We start from the raw sequence: 20,783 nt of genomic DNA on the forward strand, positions 1-20,783 counted from the left end.
GTCCACTCTTCTACAACCCAACAAGCAACAATTGACTGGTCGTGGCAAAGGAGGTGCCAATCGTCATCGCAAATTCTTCGAGATAACCACCATCCGTCGTCTGGCTCGCCGTGGCGGTGTCAGACGTATCTCCGGTCTGATCTACGAGGTGTGCTGAAGGTGTTCCTGAAAAATGAGATCCATGATGCTATCACCTACACTAAACACGCCAAGCGTAAGCGGCCATGGATGTCATCTACGTTTTGAAGTGACAGAGACGCACTCTGTTTGGTTTCGGAGGTTAAATCATCACCAACTTTGGCAACAAAACGGTCCTTTTTCAGGGCCACCAAGCTCATTACAGTAAAGAGTAGGAATAGAATTCATCTGCCTGTTTGTCCATATTCAGAACCAAACGCCTCCAACGACCACACAAAATACTCTCCAGAGTTTCAATCTCGTAAACAAACTTGGAAGCAGGGGTGGAAGTGATTTTGATTGCATCTCTTCATCAACTTTCTCTTTGAAAAAAAAAATACTACAAATTTGGTACGCCTACAAATCAAAAACGGAAAGAGTTAAGATAATAGATGATCGATCAATTAAAAGAACTAAATTTTCTTCACATTTGTTCTGTGCCCTAGCGGTCCTACGTCAAGCTCCCGTTCGTGCCCCTAGGCACAGACCCTTCTACTTTTTAAACTTTGTTATACCTCCCTAGAGCACAGGAATTAATATTTGCGTATAGTCAATAATATAGTCGAACATTATTGAGTGCGTCGATTTAGAAACCGCATCAAATATGGTGCCTGCATGGTAAGTAGTAAACATATTATTCAAAACAGTCTTCAGATTTTGTTAATTATCAGCTCGATCCTGTTGCTCCATTGCGCCTGAAAATGTTTTTTTTATCTAGTTTGTTTATTTGTAAGGCTCAATCGCGTTAGCTTTACGGAGCCGATAATTCATTGTTCTTTGTTTGTAACAAAATTCACTTAATTCTATATCTAGTAGGAGTTGGGCCGAATACTCGCAGCTTACTCGAGGTTAGTGGGGTACATTGTCTAAGGATAGGAAAAGGGGAGGAGCTTGGGGGTAGGGTTTCGTTGTCTCACCAGAGCGATGTCACCAGTATGAACGGTAGTGTGGATCTAGATTCGTCTAGAGTTTGACCGGCTATGGTGACCAGTGAGCGACGATCAGACTCATCGAGACGGGGGACAAGACAAACAAAAACTAATAAAGAGATACAAAAGACAAACGAATTAAATTCTCATACTAGACATTTGCAGAAACACATAAATCGACTGCATATAGCAGAGATCGCGGGTACCCAACACGTCCTGAAAATGTTTGTTGATCCTAAACATATGCACAATTAATTCTGTTTACACATCAGGTTATTATGTATGTGGAATCGTAGATTAGAATGAAGATTCGCCCTTGACCTAACTCCCACTGTCTGGCAGTGGTATTATGGATAAAAGCTGCCTGCAATCATTTCTTATGAGTGCAAAGAAGCTTGAACCCGGGAGTTAGAAGGTGACAGCTCTACCGCAGCTTCTTCTTCTTCTTCTTCTTGGCATTTCAAGCTTATTGCATATCGCATATTAGCTTATTGCGTGCTCTCAACTTAGTGTTCTAGATGCACTTCCACAGTTATTAATTGAGAGCTTTCGATGCCTGTACCATTTTTGCATTGGTATAATTGTGTGGCAAGTCCAATCATACTTCTATGCCCAGGGAAGTCGAGAAATTTTCCAACCCGAAAAATTCCTAGACCGAACCGGGAATCGAACCCAGCCACCTCCAGCATGGTCTTGCTTTGTAGCTGCGCCTTTACCGACTGAGCTAAGGGAGGCCCTACCGCAGCTACAATAGCCAATATCAAGAACGCAAGCATTCCGAAGCTATTTTCACACATGATAAGCCCCGCTTCAATACATTATCGATGCAAATATACACCATTGATAATGTACTGAAACTTTCAATTCAGCAGTAGTGCAATACTTGATTGAAACGTATTTAGTAAATTTTGAAACAATCGTCCTGAATTAGATGAATATTTTCTATCGAGGACAGAGGAACGAAAAGGTAAATAAACTTAGCTGTGCGTAGCCTATGCGCAGGTTAGAACAGTCGGCACCACATACAACGGATAGGAATTTGAAAATGTTCACTTAATTCACTTTTCAACATCACTTCTGTTCTGTCAAATTAACACTTTTTAAAAATTAAATTGTAAATTTATAACATTTTCACTAGAACGAAGACGACGCAGCAAAACAAAAACACGTCATTTTCGCCAAATTCAGTTTGAAAATGTAGCAAATCAGAATTGTTACAGATTTCCATGTACTGTTCCATATCGTCAGCATATATGAGCACATTTAAGCGATTTAACACAAACTTCACGTCGTCCACAAATAAAATAAATAATAAAGGACCTAAATGAGATCCCTGTAGAACTCCCGAGCATGAGCATGAGCATTGACGACCATACATTTCAGCAGTTGCTACTCCGTGATTGACTAGATTTAGCAAAATTTGCTCAAAGAACCATATGAATGGGACTTGGGACTAGCAATCCATTCTCATTGTAACGTTGAAATATCAGACGGAGCATGTCGAAAATTGGACTTTTTACCCTATGAGTTAGTGAGGGATTTATGATCAATGACGTTGCCATCAATTTAGTGAATGATGGCAAATGAATTCGATGCATTTACCCTTTGAATTTGTGAGGGAATTATGCTCAATGACGTAATCATCAATGTAGGCGATGATGGAAAATAAATTCGATGATGGTTTATATGCAGCAAATATTTTTTTTTATAAATACTTTATTTGTACAGGCTCAATCGAATAAACTTTATAGAGCCGAGTTATCTTTTGCGTTATACATTATTACTGTCTTAAATTTAAAGTTAAAGGAACTGGACCGAGCACTCGCGGTTGTCTCGAGGTTAGTGGAAATTTACAATTTTTGGATGGGAAAAGGGAAGAAGGAGGTTTGAAATGTGGTTTACGATACAACTATTTAATTAATCCTAAAGCATGAAATTATTTCTATTCATCTTGAAAACAAACATTGAAAAAAAAACCCCACACGTACAAAATACAAACTAAACACAAGGTTAATCAAACTTACAATCTAAGGTTAATATCCTTAAAGTAAACATATCAGTGCTAACATTTGAAAACGGCACAAAAGCCATTTGTAAACAAATGGTTTGTGGGCCCTTTACTCACTACTTGAAGTACACCCACGCGACACAACAGCAACATCGGGTAGGGGAAATTTTCCCCTTCCTGACGATGCTGTTGGTTTGCGTGGGCGTTCTTCGGGTAGCGAGTAAAGGGCCCACAAACCATTTGTTTACAAATGGCTTTTGCGCCGTTTTCAAATGTTAGCACTGATATATGAGTTTCATAAACTCCAGATCGCGTCTAGCCAAAATATCCCGAACTGGAACATTAGGTTGTCTACCTCGAGCCCGAAGGGAATCATAAAAATGTGATCTGACTCCACGATACTCCGCACAAGACCAAAGGATGTGATCAGCGTCCTGGTAACCTTGTCCACATTCACAGAGATTGCTGTCTCCCAACCCCACACGGAACAAGTGAGCGTTTAGACAATAGTGATTGGACATGAGACGAGACATCACGCGCAAGCATGGGAAAATTCATTCACTCGCGCGAGCACCACAGAATCAAAATAGCCATCCTCGCCTACAAACAGATTGCCGAACGAGTGTAAATTTTTCCTACCAAGTGACTCTGCAGCTCGAATCAGAACTGACAGCAGTAGAAGGGAAGAAGGATAATCTGAAAGGCAGCCGAACAATTTTCTCTAGCGAGGGAGAACCAGATTGAATGCGTTAGATCTGAATGCTAACGATTTAAATAGCCGAGTCAGATAGTTTTTGGCTCACTGATTTAAATCAGTTGAATTGGCCACAGCAGTTTTAAGTTATTTGCGTGACGTTTATGTTTATGTGTTACAGTATAACAGTTTTCTCGAAATTAAAAGCGATTTAAATGTGTCAATGTATGTTTAAAGCTAGAAAATAAAAAGTGATTCTTTCTGCAAAATTCTCATTCAGCTCACTCAGCAGAATGCAATCGTAAAAGGCTCAGCATGGAAAAAATAATAAGAGAGGAATCATCCACACTACTACACTCAGAATCATTCATGTTACGCTCAGCTGTCTGTTTTGCTTAATTCTGCATTCATCGATGAAAATAGAAGCAGTGCGAATACGAACAAAATCAGTGCGGCTCGCACAAGCTGCTGTTCGTTTCTGATGTTATATGCGTGTGAGTGAGTTGAGAATGCAAAATTGAATGATTTTTCCCATGCTTGATCACGCGTATGAAGTCTCGACTCAAGTCCAACCCTTTGAACCATGCAAACTTCGACACCTTAGGGATAATTGAATGTAGCCATCGTCCCAAGCTCCCTTCACTCCATTGATGTTGCCAGCTAACGAGCGACTGCTGACGATAAATAGAGAAAAATTCACTATAGGCGATCTGTCGATCATAAATGTCGCCTTCCATAGCGCCCACCTTCGCAAGTGAATCCGCCTTCTCATTGCCCAAAATTGAGCAATGCGAAGGGACCCACACGAAGGTGATGATGAAAGAGCGCACGGATAAAGCACTAAGCAGTTCTCGTATTTTCAAGAGAAAATACGAGAAGTGCCTTACCGGCCTAATGGAACGGATAGCCTCGACAGAACTGAGACTATCCGTAAAAATAAAGTAGTGGTCTGGAAGAAGTGAAGCAATAGTTTCCAAAGTGTAGTGAATTGCTGCCAGTTCAGCCACATACACAGAACAAGGAATGCAGCAAATATAGCTGTGGAATTTCCTAAACGATAAAGTTAAAATATTGGACGGAGCATATCGAAAATTGAATTTTTTACCCTATGAGTTAGTGAGCGATTTATGTTCAATGACGTAATCATCAATTTAGCCGATGATGTCAAATGAATTCAACCTGGGGGCAACTTGACAAGTCCAGTACATTTCCAGTGTACCCCGAAAATTTGGTGCTGGTGGTTCTGTCAAACTCATAAAGTTCAGAAGTAATGTTCTCTGAATAGGGCGAATGCGGAAATGATGTACAGTAAATAAAATGTAATATTAAAGTTAAACTTATTGCATATACATCATCAGTTTATGAATCTTTTTTTGTGTAGCCACGTATGTCTTTGAGTAGCAAAGTATTTTTATTTCCATTTGATTATATAAGGAAGACCTCCATCAATATGTTTCAATTTGCTTGGATTTATTTCATTTCACCTCTAAAATCATAAATTCGCTCTTATTCATATGGCATTCTTGCTAGTTGTTTGACATCCACACAAAGTGAAACAAAAAGTTGGTGTCTTATAGAGAAATACCGTTGCGATGGTGAAGGACAATCCCTTTGTTTACGTTGTGTGGCGACTTCTACTATTTGCAAGTGGGTACGTGAAACTAAGGTTATCTGTTACCTTGCCGGGAACTTGAATGAATTCGACGATGGTTTGTATGCAGCAAATTCAGCTGAGACATATTCCTAAACGATGAAGTTGCAATTTGGACTGAGCATGCCCAAAATTGGACTTTTGCCCTGAGTTCAGGAGGGATTTATGCACAATGACGTGATCATCAATGTAGCCGATGTAATGATGGTTTATATGCAGCAAAGTTAGCGGATACATATTCCTAAACGATGACGTTGAAATATTGGGCGGAGAATTTCGAAAATTGAACTTCTTACCCTATGAGTTAGTGAGGGATTTATGATCAATGACGTAACCATCAATTTAGCCGATGATGGTTTATATCAAGCAAATGTAGCTGAGACATATTCCTAAACGATGACGTTTAAATATTGGACGGAGCATGTCGGAAATTGGACTTTTTACCCTATGAGTTAGTAAGCGATTTATGGGCCGTTCGCGCCCGCCGGCGGTGTAGTGTGACCTGATAATACGTCAACTCATCGAGGTTGACTTCTGCTTAATAGGACAATCCGTGATGCCCTTAGATGTTCTGGGCTGCACGCGCACTACAATGTGAGCAGCAGCGTGTATCCTAGCCCGAGAGGGCCGGGAAATCACCGAAATGCTCATCCACTGCCCTAACGGAGACACCCTTGACGAAATAACTCTAGGAGTTAAAAGTCAAATAAATGTTCATGCCTAGCCTGAAATCATAGAGGTAACTCTAAGACTAGTATAGGTCCCGAAGAAACGTGCTCAACTTTTTGGCTCAGCTCTGGTACTATCTTCGGTTCCAAGCTAATCGATTCACCCCTCGAAACATAGGAAAATCCACTAACCCCTCATTTTATCTGTCAAACCTTCATAGCGAATCAAAACAAACATTGTGTAGTGCTAGAATTTTGACTAGAATGGGGTACGTTAATCGATTTGCTTGGGACCAATAGGCTAGTCAAGTAGTGAGCCAATTTAAAACCGTTAACTTCGTATTGATTGTTGCTGAAATGCTCATTTATGGGATTATGGATTGAAATGGTCCATATGAACCTGGAATTCTCAGTAAGTGCTGGTCATTAGCTAGCGTTGATTACGTCCCTGCCCTTTGTACACACCGCCCGTCACTACTACCGATGGATTATTTAGTGAGGTCTTTGAAGGTGAACATTTGCTAGTCCCTCGGGAATACATTTGACTCGCTGAAGTTGACCGAACTTGATGATTTAGAGGAAGTAAAAGTCGTAACAAGGTTTCCGTAGGTGAACCTGCGGAAGGATCATTACTATATGATTCTCACCCATCAAGAGGTTTTCTTTCTGTGTCTAGATCGAACGTGTGTCTGGTGGGTCGCGATGCTGACCCAGTTCAACCGCGCGAGCACGTTACCCTGTGTGTGTGTGTGTGTGTGTGTTTTCTGAGGACTCTGTGACCACGCGACGAAGAGGTGCGCCGGTGTTACTCGTATGGTGTCGTTCGCTCGACCCGTGTACGAACGTGCACCGTACCGTGCACCAGTGGTGTGCAGTGCCAGTCCGCGATGATTTGCCAACCCGACCCATGTGCAGTACAGCACTACAGCACATGGGATATACCTAACCCCAAACCTAGGCAGAGGATCACTCGGCTCGTGGATCGATGAAGACCACAGCTAAATGCGCGTCAGAATGTGAACTGCAGGACACATGAACACCGACAAGTTGAACGCATATTGCACATCGTACAACAGTACGATGTACACATGTTTGAGTGCCTATATTTATCAATTCAACTATACGTGCGTACGCGTTTCACTTCAGGTGGACAGGCGCACGGCCCACAACAGGCAGAAGATAGTCAGGCACGGCCTCCCCCCCGGCCGGACGTGGTTGATGAATACATCCCATAGGCCACACACACTGTAGGCTATGTTGTATTCCATCACACACCAACCAACCAACCAACCAGTAGGCCGCAAATAATGTGTGACTACCCCCTAAATTTAAGCATATTACTAAGGGGAGGAAAAGAAACTAACAAGGATTCCCTGAGTAGCTGCGAGCGAAACGGGAAGAGTTCAGCACGCAGAGGTGATGCACTTGCGCATATACCTGGTTCCATATACTGGAGATTTCGTCATCTGCCGTAACCAGCGGTTACCAGTTCAAGTTCAACTAGAATGTGGCTTTAACTCCCAGAGAGGGTGATAGGCCCGTAGAACGGCGCTGATGGTAGAAGATGTTTTCATGAAGTCGTGATCCACTAAATGGGAGCTTCCATGCTTCCATTTATTAACGTCCTTTTAAACAAACCACCTTGAGGAGGTGGTCTTCCTCCGGAACACCAAAGGCGCAAAAAAAACATAACTTGAGTTGCGCGCGATTACTGGCGCGGCTCTCTGTAGCGTGCCTCCATCCCCGGGTGTTGTACCAGGCATATTGTGAGGCCCTCCGTGAGTGTGCAGGATGTGACCCGAAAGATGGTGAACCCTGATGGAGGACCGAAGCAGTTCTGACGTGCAAATCGATTGTCAGAATTGGGCATTCCTCAAAATAGCTGTGGATAGTTTTGAGTGATTAAAAGATCTGATCGCCTTCAGAATCCTCCATCGATTCCAGGAAAATGGCCATATCTCGGTTGATTATAGGCCGATTTAGTCATATCATTCGCTTTGAAAATGGTTCTTCTTTCAGTGAATTTACTAAAAATATCGATTTTTAACCGGCATCCTAAAGAAAATTACATCACAAATTTAGTAAATTAGGCAAGCCCTCCGGAAACCTGGATTATCTCCAGTATCCGGTGACAATGATAATTTTCGTGGCTACACCATAAAGCTATATTAGTTTTCTAGTCGAATGCTTTTGGAAGAATTGAAATCGGACCATATTTGACGACGTTACAACACTCCAAAGTTGACCAAAAATTTGCATATCCTAGTTATTTTGGGTATCCCTTGTAGCTGTAGAGGCCATTCAATGTTTCAGTAAGTTAAAACTTTCAAAACCTATTTGGAGCCATCAGCTTGTAAGTGAATTCATTGCTACCTAATCCTACCAAGGATTTCTCATATTTTCCATCAGTTAAAAGACAGTACTGTTTACTTTGGCATGCATTCATTCCCAGTTGAGGATAAGGCTATATAAAATTAGGTAAACAATTACTTCACATCTACTACGAATGTCTCGCATGTGTAAATATGTAGAACAAATGTCTTATGTATGCTAACCGATGCTCGATGAATTTGGAAAAACAAAATACATTTAATTTTACTCTGACCTAAACCACACGTGTATTGACAAAAATGCAGATGGACCTTTCATTTCCGAAAACGTAGAAACTTTCAGTTTTCGTTAGGATGCATCAACTTAAGGTATGCTATAAAACGTCTGTTGGATGGTATTTGGCAGCATACATCAGATAGCTTTCTCTAACTGCTCATCTATGCTGGATAGTCGTCATGAGCAAATAATATGTTGTGCACACAAATATGCGATCACGATATAAAAGCTTGCACATGCACATTTTAGTTATAAAAATACACTAGCACGATCTCCGGCAGTTGAGCTTTTTAAAACCTATATATGATCTAATAGTAATAATACCTGTGATAACAAAAACACTGAACCTTTAATTCGGCTAGTGTTATTTTATAGTCAGCAGCTTATGTGGAGGTAACTCCCTTTCGAGCCACCAGCAGATTAAGCACTGGATTTTTCCTAATGTAACTGACAGCCTTTTTGTGTGTAACCATTGTAAAATCATAACCATTGCACTGCAAAATTTTATCGTGCATTCGAAGACCAGACTTTGCAGCGGGACTACCTTCGTGAACTTCCGTTACATAGATACCCTGGAAAGAGTTGGAACAAACGCATATTAACAAACTGCTCACCTCAGTGCAGCTTTTGAGAAAATACTTACATAATCTGTGTATCCTTGTGGGCTTTTTTTAAAATCCTGATCTATACCACCACCTATTTTGAAACCACATTTTAGCACTTCACGGCCTTCTTCGTCCACATCTTTTTCTTTGTGCAGGGTAATTGGAATCTGTAAAAATAATGAAAAAAAAGCAACTACAATTTGTTAGTTCGTAGCACAGAATGTTAGAAAATAAGACAATGTTCAGGGTGGCAACTGAATTTACAATATTTCAAAGCGTAATTTTTGTTGTTTAGCAATTAATCGGCATTTTTGTAAGAGCCTTGTATTTTACTACAAGTACTCAAACTTTTACCTTATTCCGCTAGCAAAGTCCAAAATTAACCTTGAATATTAGATCAACGACGATCAACATCAGCATTCACGATTTCAGAAGCTTCGCTGCACATCTTAAAAAAATTGCGTCATTCGGTAAGCTTTTTCACACAGTCCAATTTTATTATAGGAGATCGAAGTAACCTACGATTTCCGGATACTATGTACACTACAGTGGGGGAAATTCGTTTAAACGCAATGTCATTTTTGCGTTTATTTTCAACACAAAAGATCGAGACAAAAAATCAAATATAGTTTGTCATAGCCCATCAGAAGTCTCGTATTTGAGAACACAATTTGATTGGAAGTTCATAATGACTTTTGAACAAAATCCCAAAAAAGGTGATTTTGGGGGGGAAATTCGTTTAAACGCACTTTTAGTTTTATTAATCAAATCGAGTTCACAGTTCAAAAATCAACAATAAACAATAGTTAATACTTCGTTTGCTTTCCGTTTTTCTGAATAGTTTCGAAAATTCTGTTCGGCATTGATTTCACCAGCTTCTGCAGAGTTGTATCAGGTATCAAGCTCCAGGCTTCTCTTACGGCTGACTCAAGTTCACGAACTGTTTTAAACTGCCTTCCGCCTTTGTAAACCTGTCGTGCCAGGATGCCCCACAAGTTCTCGATAGGATTTAGATCCGGACTACGAGCTGGCCAATCCAAAAGACTGATGTCTCGTTCAGAAAACCATTTCAAAGATTGCTTGCTGACATGAATTGCTGCATTATCCTGTTGAAATACGAAATTTTCCGGCATAACGTCTTCAGTAAACGGGATCAAAACATCTTCCAGAAGCTCCAAGTACTTTCCCGAATTCATCCTGGTTGAAATGGTGGCAATAGGGGTCTTTCCATGGATCGAAAAAGCGGCCCAACACATTAGAGTACCACCTCCAAAGTTCCTGCTCAACTTAACCTGCGGAGATTTCCTCAAATCGTGCCAATAATATGCGGTGCAGTCTGGGCCGTCCAAATTGAATTTCTTCTCGTCAGAAAAAAATAACATTGTCCCATTCCGTAGTCCAAGACATGTATTTTTTAGCGAAATTCAATCTGGCGCTAATGTGGGCCGGTTGAAGATTGGGTTTTTTTGCTTTTTTGGTGTACTTTAAGTGGCCACTTCCATGTAGAATCTGCCGTACACGCCTCTTAGAAATGGAAAGCCCCATTTCTTGCTTGATTTGCGCAGCAGAGAAGTTTCCAGAGTCTCCCATTTGTATGATTTGGTTTCGGACACGGTTGGTGATCTTCGAATTTCCCTTTGTTTTCTTTTTTACGCCATACGTCTTGCCTTTTTTCAGCAGGTTCCTGATTGCTGCTTCCGATCTGTGGATCACACGTGCAATTTTGCGATTGCTCTCACCGCGACTTTTGAGTTCTCGAACCAGTATTTGCTCCGACTGGCTTAAATACTTTCCTTTACCCATTTTGCCGAAAACAAGCAACAACTACCGCGCAACGCAAATTTAAACTCGTGTTAATGGCGAACGAGGGCTATACAGTGTAAATATGACAGATGCGCAAGATAACAGGAGCATAGGTACGCTCAATGCGGCTTTACGTTAGTGTGCGTTTAAACGAATTTCCCCCCCCAAAATCACCTTTTTTGGGATTTTTTCAAAAGTCATTATGAACTTCCAATCAAATTGTGTTCTCAAATACGAGACTTCTCATGGGCTATGACAAACTATATTTGATTTTTTGTCTCGATCTTTTGTGTTGAAAATAAACGCAAAAATGACATTGCGTTTAAACGAATTTCCCCCACTGTATCTGGATACTATGATCGTTTCACCAAGCGTTGCTATGCAAAACATTTCTTCAGACTTTGGATTTTAACATTCTGTGGTATTAGAATCATGGTGTCGTGGCAGTGAAGATGGTGTACTCAGCTACTTCTGCACTAACGATGGATTAAATATGGTAATGCCGCGGATACATTTGGATGACAAACTATGAGCATGAGCATTATTTGTATAAAAATTATGAGCACTGTACAACAACTATACAAAAACTATACAAGTGTGACAATGGAAGTGCTCATAATTTGTTATTGTTATTGTTATAGCTCAGTTCACACCCTGACTGGCTGCTGCCTACCGATCTGCACTTAAGCCAGGCATGAACCTACGGAAATTTAGTCGTGGCCTATGCTAGACCGTATAGCATAACGACTTTCCTTTCACTAGCAGGCTTTTTGGTCCCACTAGCGTCCGATTAGGGGATAGTAAGAGATTAAAAGAATAAAGAAGAGAGATAGAGGATTTTGTTGTTTTGCTGAAAAGAAATAAAAAGAACACGCCGACTTGTTGTGCAACATCAGGTATGTTCGCTTTCATTTCCGTTCCAAGGGGCAACGTCCATCGTCGTCGTACTCAAATACCTGGGAACCTCCAGAGGTGCACAGGGCCAACGTGAAAGAATTCCATTCTGGGCAGCTGCTTGACCTGGGCCCAGGTCAAATTCCTATCGGCTTGCTTGATTTACTTGTTGACGCTCCACCGCCTTAGTATTTGCCTTTGCTGCGATGTTCTGGCGGATTTAATTTATAATCAAACGCTTGCCGGCAGAATTCGTTTCTATTGCTATCGGCTTCTGATGACATTGACATTTGAGATCCATTTGTGAGGCCACCAGCCACAAGTTATATACCGCAGGCAGCGGTTGATGAGACCTGCAGCTTTTGAGTGTTCTCCACTGGTGCTGCACAGATTCCACGTTTTAATCGAAGTTTCGAATTTTGGTACGTTGACCAATCTGTTTTGATCTCCGCTTTTGTGTAAATGTCATATTATCACCGACCTTATTACCATCACCTTAGAGTGTGACATCAGGTGTACGCTCCTCTGTGTTTTCGTTACCAATGCAGTTAATTTGACACGTTTATTGCATTTCCGTATGTCTCACTCGTTCATTGTGTTATGAAAAAAAAAAGAAAGTTAAGGTTAGATACTATTAGCAACAATCAATACGAAACTAACGATTTTAAATTGGCTCACTACTTGACTAGCCTATTGGTCCCAAGCAAACGATTAACGTACTCCATTCTAGTCGAAATTCTAGAACAACACAATGTTTGTTTTGATTCGCTATGAAAGGTTGACAGATAAAATGAGGGGTTAGTGGATTTTCCTAAGTTTCGAGGGGTGAATCGATTAGCTTGGGACCGAAGAGACTACCAGAGCTGAGCCAAAAGATGAGCACGTTTCTTCGAGACCTTCTGGTCTTAGAGTTAGCTCTATGGTTATACGGTCCTACCAAGCCAGCAAAGTGATCAAACACATCAACCCACCCAATTGACAGTGACGATGAGCTTCAAATGAGAAAGGGGCTCGCTCTTCAAATTATGGTCATGTGAGAATTCGTTTTAGCCGGCGCTGGTGGTGTAGTGGTAAGCGTGACTGCTTTCTCACCTCAATGGGTCTGGGTTTAGTCCCAGCCGAGATCGGTGGGATTTTTCTGAGACATCAAAATCTCTGGTCAAGTCTTCCTTCGGAATGGCCGTTTCTTCAACTACAGCATCATCAACGTGCACTGCCCACACGAAGGGAGACCCACACGACGAGAAAGAAGCGTTCTATGTGCAGCTGGAGCAGGTGTACGACGGTTTTTCGCAACGGGACGTCAAAATCGTCATCGACGATATGAACGTTCAGGTAGGACGGGAGGCAATGTATAAACCGACAATCGGGCCAAACAGCCTGTATGCCGTATTGAACGCCAACGGACAACGATGCATGAACTTTGCAGCCTCTCGGGGTATGGTAGTCGGAAGTACCTTTTTTTCCCGCAAGGATATCCATCCTGACCAACACACAGAAAACCAAATCGATCACCTTCTAATCGACGGGAAATTCTTCTTCGACATTATCAACGTCCGCAAGTACCGCCGAAAATGATACCAGCAGAGAAATTCAAAGATGCATTATGGCAGGGAATCGTGCCTACTTTGGACTCCGGAGGACGCTCAGGTCGAATAAAATTCGCTGCCGCACAAAGTTGACTATCTACAAGACGCTGATTAGACCGGTGGTTCTCTACGGCCTCGAGACCTGGACTATGCTCGTGGAGGATCAACGCGAGGATCAACGCACCCTTGGTGTTTTCAAACTGACGGTGTTGCGTACCATCTACGGTGGAGTCCTCAATTATAACGATTAATTCCTTAGATACATACTTACCTTACCAATCAGGCTAAGGCCTTGTTGTCTTCTGCTGTCCGAAGAAGTCGTCTCCACTCTACTCGATCCATGGCCACACTTCGCCAGCCTCGTAGTCTGCGAAGGGTCCGCAGGTCGCCTTTCTTCTTGGTTGATCCACCTTGCCCGCTACGCGCCTCTTCTTCTTGTTCCTGTTGGGTCGCTTTCTAAAACCATTTTCACTGGGTCGTTGTGCGGCATTCTTACGACGTGCCCAGCTCACCGTAGTCGCCAAATTTTTACAATGTGGACGATGGATGGTTCTCCCAGCAGCTGGTGCAATTCGTTGTTCATTCGCCTCCTCCACGTTCCGTCATCCATCTGCACTCCAACGTAGATGGTACGCAACACCTTCCGTTCGTAAACACCAAGGGCGCATTGGTCCTCCACGGTCCAGGAGACTAACATTGTATTTTGTCTTTGATGCGTTGATGGCAAGTCCAATCCGCCTAGCTTCAGCTTTCAGTCTGATGTACGTTTCCGCCATCGTCTCAAAGTTCCGTGCCATGATGTCGATGTCATCGGCGAAGCCAAGAAGCTGGATGGACTTCCTAAAGATCGTGCCACTCGTGTATCCCTGCTCTTCTGATCACACCTTCTAACGCGATGTTATATAGCAGATACGAAAGTCCATCACCTTGCCGTAACCCCAACCGGTCCGCACTCGTGTTTATTTCAGTTACCATGGGGACGTAATTTGTGATTAGCCCTGGTCCCTTTCAAATTGTATCATTATTTATGTACGGCCTTAAATTTGAAATGACGTTTCACATTCATCTAGTGATGGCCGATTTTCATTCGAATAATCGATTAATCGATTAACGAACCGAAAAGTAAAATATTTGTAATCGGTTATATCATGCCGATATAAGCAGTAACTTCTCCAGAGGATCATCACCCATCGTTTCACACATATGCTGCACTCTCATTGGTGGAAAAATGACAGCACAGCGAACAAAAAATAATCGATTAGATGTTAATCGAATAATTTAAAAAATGGGACATCTCTGATTTTGGTGTGATTGTTTTGATAAAAAAGAGCGCAAAATTTCATCCTTACCGAGGGGGCAGCAAAACCACAAAATTACCTTGCTTACGGGGGTATTCATTGGATGAAAGGGACCGTGAAAGAGGACACTAAAATAGAAAGTTTTTCTTCCGACTGTTTCATCTTAGTATTCTTCTTTGGTAACCCCCTTCGAGATTCAAAGGGACTCGAGAGGGACAACGCACATCACTCGATTCCTCGTCGCCTTGACCAATCGCGTCAGTTTATCCGGAAATCCGTACTCGTGCATAATCTGCCATATCTGATCTCGATCGATTGTGTCGTATGCGGATTTGAAATCGATGAACAAATGATGTGTGGGCACGTTGTATTCGAGGCAATTCTGCAGAACCTACCGAATCGCGAAAACTTGGTCCGTGGTTGCGGGTACTCATGAATCCCGCCTGGTTTTGCCCCACGAAGTCTCTTGCAAATGGTGACAGGCGGCGGCATAGAATTTGGAAGAGTACCTTGTAGGCGGCGCTCCGCAGTGTGATCGCGCGGTAGTTGCAGCAATCCAACTTGTCGCCCTCTTTGTAGATTGGGCATACGACACATTTCATCCACTCCTCCGGTAATATCTTCTCCTCCCAAATCTTGGAAATTACCCAGTGCAGCGCTCTAGCCAGTGCTTTACCACCGTATTTTAATAACTCACTTGGTAGTTGATCTACACCAGTTGCTTTGTTGTTCTTCAGTCGACCGATCTCCTCCTCAACTTCTTGAAGATCAAGGGCCGGTAGCCTGCCGTCTTCTGCGCGTGCTCCAAGGTCTGTTGCCGTGCCACCTTCGTTTTCTGCTGCATCACCGTTGAGGTGCTCGTCATAGTACTGTTGCCACCTCTCAATCACCTCACACTCGTTCGTGAGAAGGTTACCGTCCAAGTCCTTGCACATATCGGCTTGCGGCACGTAGCCTTTACGCGAACTATTTAGCTTCTCGTAGAACTTCCGTGTGTCGTTTACGCGGTACAGATTTTCCATCGCCTCGCGATCTCGGTCTTCCTGCTGACGCTTCTTAATTCGGAAAACCGAGTATTGTCTGTTCCGCGCTTGTCTGTATTGCTCCACATTCAATCTCGTGCGGAGTTGCAGCATTCTCGCCCGTGCTGCATTTATCTCCTCTACTAACAGTTGGCATTCACCGTCAAACCAGTCATTTCTTCGGTCCGGGATCGCAGTACCTAGTGCCGCTGCAGCAGTACTACCTATGTTGGAACGGATGTCCCTCCAGCCATCTTCAAGAGAAGCTGCGCCAAGCTGTTTTCCGTGGGTTGTGCAACTTTCAGCTGCTGTGCGTAGTTCTGGGCAACTCCGGCGTCCCGTAGTTGCTCAATGTTGGGTCGCGCCGTTCGACTTCGACGGGTGTTATGCACCGTCGAGAGTTTTGAGCGCATGCATACTGCAACTAGGTAGTGGCCCGAATCTAAGTTCGCACTGCGGTACGTGCGGACGTTGATGATGTCGGAGAAGAATTTCCCGTCGATTAGAACGTTATCGATTTGGTTTTCTGTGTGTTGGTCAGGTGATCTTCAGATGGCTTTGTGAATATCCTTGCGGGGGGAAAAAGTACTTCGAACTATCATACCCCGAGAGGCTGCAAAGTTCACGCATCGTTGGCCGTTGTCGTTCGATACGGCATGCAGGCTGTTTGGCCCGATTGTCGGTCTATACATTGCCTCCCGTCCTACCTGAGCGTTTATGTCGCCGATGACGATTTTGACGTCCCGTTGCGAACAGCCGTCGTACACCTGCTCCAGCTGTGCATAGAACGCTTCTTTCTCGTCGTCGGGTCTCCCTTCGTGTGGGCAGTGCACGTTGATGATACTGTAGTTGAAAAAAAACGACCCTTAATCCTCAACTTGCACATCCTCGCGTTGATCGGCTGCCAACCAATCACGCGTTGGCGCATCTTACCCAGCACTACAAAGTCGGTTCCCAGCTCGTTGGTGGTGCCACAGCTCTGGTAGAAAGTAGTCGCTCGATGCCCGCTTTTCCATACCTTTTGTCCCATCTAGCAAAGTTCCTGCAGTGCTACAACTTCGAAGTTGCGTGGTTGAAGTTCGTCATAGATTAACCTATCGCAGCCCGGGAAGCCGAGCGATTTGCAGTTCCATGTTCCGAGTTTCCTTATTTCGTCCCGTAGGTCTGTGCCGATTGTTGCGATCCGTATTCCTTTCTTCTGTATTTGCAACTTTGTTTTTTCCAAGGCGACTTGTTGGGCCTGCCCCAACCCCCTGTCTCGCGGGGGGACCATCGTGGACAGCTCTGTTTTGAGTCCCACGCTGGTACTAGGACGGTGATCAGGCGCTCCTAACATGCAGAACAGACGCCGTTTTGAGCCGCACCTCCATGGTGAACAGACGCTCGGGTTTGGTGAAGCATTTCCTCTATCACCGTATTATGGTTACCGCGCCAGTGTTCGCGTCGCACCTCTTCACTTTGCTATTGCCGGACTGGCAACATTGCCCAGGCTACGCCATTCAGCTGTGTCCTTGTTTCAGCTGGTAGTCTTTTGTTATCATATGACTCGGGGAGGCGTGAAGTAGGAACTTGTGACCATGCTTGGCATACACAGTTTTCTCCACGAACTGCTCATTTGCTAATGTAACAACTTTGCAGTCAGTTGACAAAGCATAGTTATGTTTGAAGCAGTAGGTAGAATAATGTTTAAGCTTGTTATAGGTACGTAAGAAAAAGTAGATTTTAATTCTAGTAATAAAATTTATTTGTTTTTGCGTTGTAAAAATCAAGCGAGAAATGCTCGCTGCACATCTTGGACTTTAAGCGTAAAAATTCATTGGTGTTGATTCAAATGTTAAGATTTACCTACTCTTTGCATATCTATAGTAAGCTATGATCCTAATCTATCAATAACTTTAAATAAAAACAAATTTCAATAACTGAGTGAAAAGTTATTAACAAATGAGCAGTCGGTGTGTACCACTGTGCATTCCAGGCATGTTGTCAACTCACCATTTTGTAGCCCAACACTTAGATATATATATATATATATATCATAACAATTAAGGCTGGTAAGTTACTGTAGTAGCTGGAGCACCTAGGTTAAAATGAAATGTAATTAATTTTGAATTAGGAACAAATAAAAAAAAGCGTTAAAAAAAGATTTATAATAAATCGTATTGTCCATTACGATAAAATGACCATAGATTTTTGTTTTGTTTTTAGATATGTGACCCGATAACAGAGATGTGAACGACACAAAAAGATATTCATTTTTAGAGATTTAAGCTCGATTATAGCGGATATAATCGATAAAATGGATTTATACGACTAGGAATCGATTCATCTAGCTTTATAGTTTGTTTTGGGTTGTTATGTATCTTAACCGTACATAAAATCAATTTTTCGCTAACAAACTTGAGCCATTTACCATTAATGTTGTTTTTTCTATTGTTGAAAATTCCTACCATATAGGACGTATTGTAGATCTATTGTAATAACAATATTTTAAATTTGCTTGTATGATATACATGCAATAAGATCGATTGTTGTCAATAGATTTTGTTGTGATTGTATTTTATTTTATGATAATTATGGTTTTTTTTTTTTCCTTTGGTTTGTTTTTTCCGTCGATCTTGTTTTCCGTGCTGAGCACCAATGCTACCGACGTGCCAGAAAGGCAGCTCCCACACCTGGACCCTACCTATCGACCCATCAACTCATGAACCGGGGACCAACGGGCTTTACTTCCCATCCGAAGGAAGGCGTGATCAGAGATGTTATGCCTCACAACATCCCGGCGGCGCCGACTGGGATTGAACCCAGGCCTGCTGGCTGGGGTGAGAGGTAATCACGCTTACCACTACACCACCGGCGCCGTTAATTGTATGGTTATTTTTTAACACATACACAAATTGAATATCTTATAAAAAGTATGTCCACCAACCAAATAAACTTTAAATTTAGAATTTATTAGAGTAGACATTGCACGCAAGGTTAACAGAATATATAGAACCCAGGGTACTGCGGACTCACTCAATATGCTCGTCAACTGGGAGCCAATGTGAACTGTCAGACGGAAGCCAAACATTCAGAAGCCACTCATGTAGTTACTATTTTTAACGATCGTCAAGAATCGTCATCTCATAGAAATGAAACGCACTTTTGTAACCAACCAGGCAGAAACCATAATGCTCAGTGAACTTATCTTCAAAAACAGCACCGATTTGATATCTCAACTGAGTTATAATTTCAATAAAACATACTGGGGGCGACCCCGGCGTAATGGTTAGCATCCATGACTCAACCCCAGACAAGTCACGAATGACCCAAGAGCGTTGAAGAGACTATAAAAAAAAACATGCTCTGACGAAAAACTAATGTAAACAAACTTTATGAGAGTCGTGGGAGCTCGAGCACTCCTAACTCAGAATTTTTGGGTTGATTCAACTGAAGAAGAGCAAAACAATTTGCTGGTAGTGAAATTTTTCAAGCAGTTTTCCATTTGCTTGCAAAATAAAATCGATTGACTCCGCAAAACCCAGATAGAACCGTCAAAGTGATCCGATCCGCTACGTCTGTTTGTCTGTGCTTTTATTGTAGGTGCTTAGTTTTAAAACACGGACGAGAATGGCAAATCTATCAAATACAAAACAAAAACATTCACATTTTAGCCCAAAAGCCAACCTGTTGACCAATGAATTCCATTCATAAAATTTGGGATCACTGCTCCGAAAGGGAAAAAAAAATAGCTAACTACACTTCGTACATACACTTAAGCACTCCATGGCGGTCCCCGCCTGGTGTTGAAACGCCATTTTTGCCATCCTGTCGCCTTTATCAGCCCTCAGCTGACCTTCTGGATGATGAACACAATCAAGGGTAACTATTAATCACTCACGGAAAAGATTAATCACGATTTTTCCACTCCTTGCGTTTCGGTTAACCACGGACGATTGGAAACTTTTTACGAGGAAACGCACTGCACTTCGACTACCGAAAAAAAACAAGAACCGACCGCGACAAATGAAGCACAAGAACTAACGAAATGAGAGAAAAGCGTGCTGTGAAACGAACAAATTGGCGTTGACAGCACCGTCGAAAAATTATTGTCTCTTCTAGAAAAGATTGACAGTTTCTTATGGGATTTTTCGATGGTGTGAAAGCATAGTACGAAGTCAACCATGTTTCACGCACAGTCTGACGTTTGCTTATGGATTTTTACCATAGGAGTAAAGAGCTACAAAGTCGATATTAACGCCAATTGGATGGGGGATCTAGCCGTTATGCGACTAGGATATGTCGACTAGCATTAAATTGCGTACACGGTAACCAACGTAGCACATTAATGAGTAAAAAATACACATTTTTTTTTGCTTTATTATAGAGACTTTCAGCCTGTAGCTGGTTCGTCTCAAAATACACATTTTTTTATGTTTATATGCAGCTGTCAAAAACTGTGTAAATTAGGAGATCTTATAATGTGTAAAAAATATCCATTTTAAGAATGTAGTACCAGTCAAAAAAATGTGTATTTTTATATTCATTAATGGGTAAAAAAACTTCAAACCTTGCTGCATCCTGCTTCGTTGATGCACGCCATTTGCCTAAGCGAAAAAAATCAGCAATTTTAGCATAAAATTGGAAGAAATACGGTCCAAACTGTACAGGACAACGATGAACAAGCTAGTGCGTAAGTTATTTAGATTCTATAACATTCCCCAGAATTCGAATTCCCAGAAAAGCATTCCCCACAGTGTACCATTCCCCAGAAAAATATTCCATGTATTAGATTGACTATTTTTGTTTATTATAGTCATTCCTGGAATATTCTTTCGCGTATATAAAAAAAGAAAAAA

General features: G+C 42.1%; 1 protein-coding gene and 1 non-coding gene across 2 annotated transcripts; one reads left to right on the forward strand and one right to left on the reverse strand.

Moving 5' to 3' along the window:
- The first annotated feature begins 7,077 nt into the window (after positions 1-7,077).
- On the forward strand, positions 7,078-7,229 carry LOC135709710 (5.8S ribosomal RNA). Its single transcript, XR_010518359.1, has one exon. It is a non-coding gene; the product is annotated as a 5.8S ribosomal RNA (ribosomal RNA).
- Positions 7,230-8,552: 1,323 nt separating this feature from the next.
- On the reverse strand, positions 8,553-20,063 carry LOC135709529 (tax1-binding protein 3 homolog). Its single transcript, XM_065231931.1, has 3 exons — positions 19,698-20,063; positions 9,378-9,506; positions 8,553-9,306 (listed from the first exon to the last, which is right to left on the reverse strand). The coding sequence occupies exons 1-3, from the start codon at positions 19,749-19,751 to the stop codon at positions 9,118-9,120; spliced, it is 372 nt and encodes a 123-aa protein (XP_065088003.1). The 5' UTR covers positions 19,752-20,063; the 3' UTR covers positions 8,553-9,117.
- Positions 20,064-20,783: the final 720 nt, after the last annotated feature.

Source organism: Ochlerotatus camptorhynchus, unplaced genomic scaffold (assembly GCF_037179485.1).
Source record: "Ochlerotatus camptorhynchus isolate MF236.1 unplaced genomic scaffold, CSIRO-AGI_Acam_v1.1 ptg000361l, whole genome shotgun sequence".
Lineage (NCBI taxonomy): Eukaryota > Metazoa > Arthropoda > Insecta > Diptera > Culicidae > Ochlerotatus > Ochlerotatus camptorhynchus.

Excerpts from the sequence above, each read along its gene's own strand:
- LOC135709529 (XM_065231931.1), bottom strand. The coding sequence starts at position 19,751 with ATGGCAAAAATGGCGTTTCAACACCAGGCGGGGACCGCCATGGAGTGC. Across the intron at positions 9,507-19,697 it reads CCGCCATGGAGTGCTTAAGT|ATTCCAATTACCCTGCACAA; the intron begins GTATGTACGAAG and ends TTATTTTTACAG. Across the intron at positions 9,307-9,377 it reads CACAAGGATACACAGATTAT|GGTATCTATGTAACGGAAGT; the intron begins GTAAGTATTTTC and ends AACTCTTTCCAG.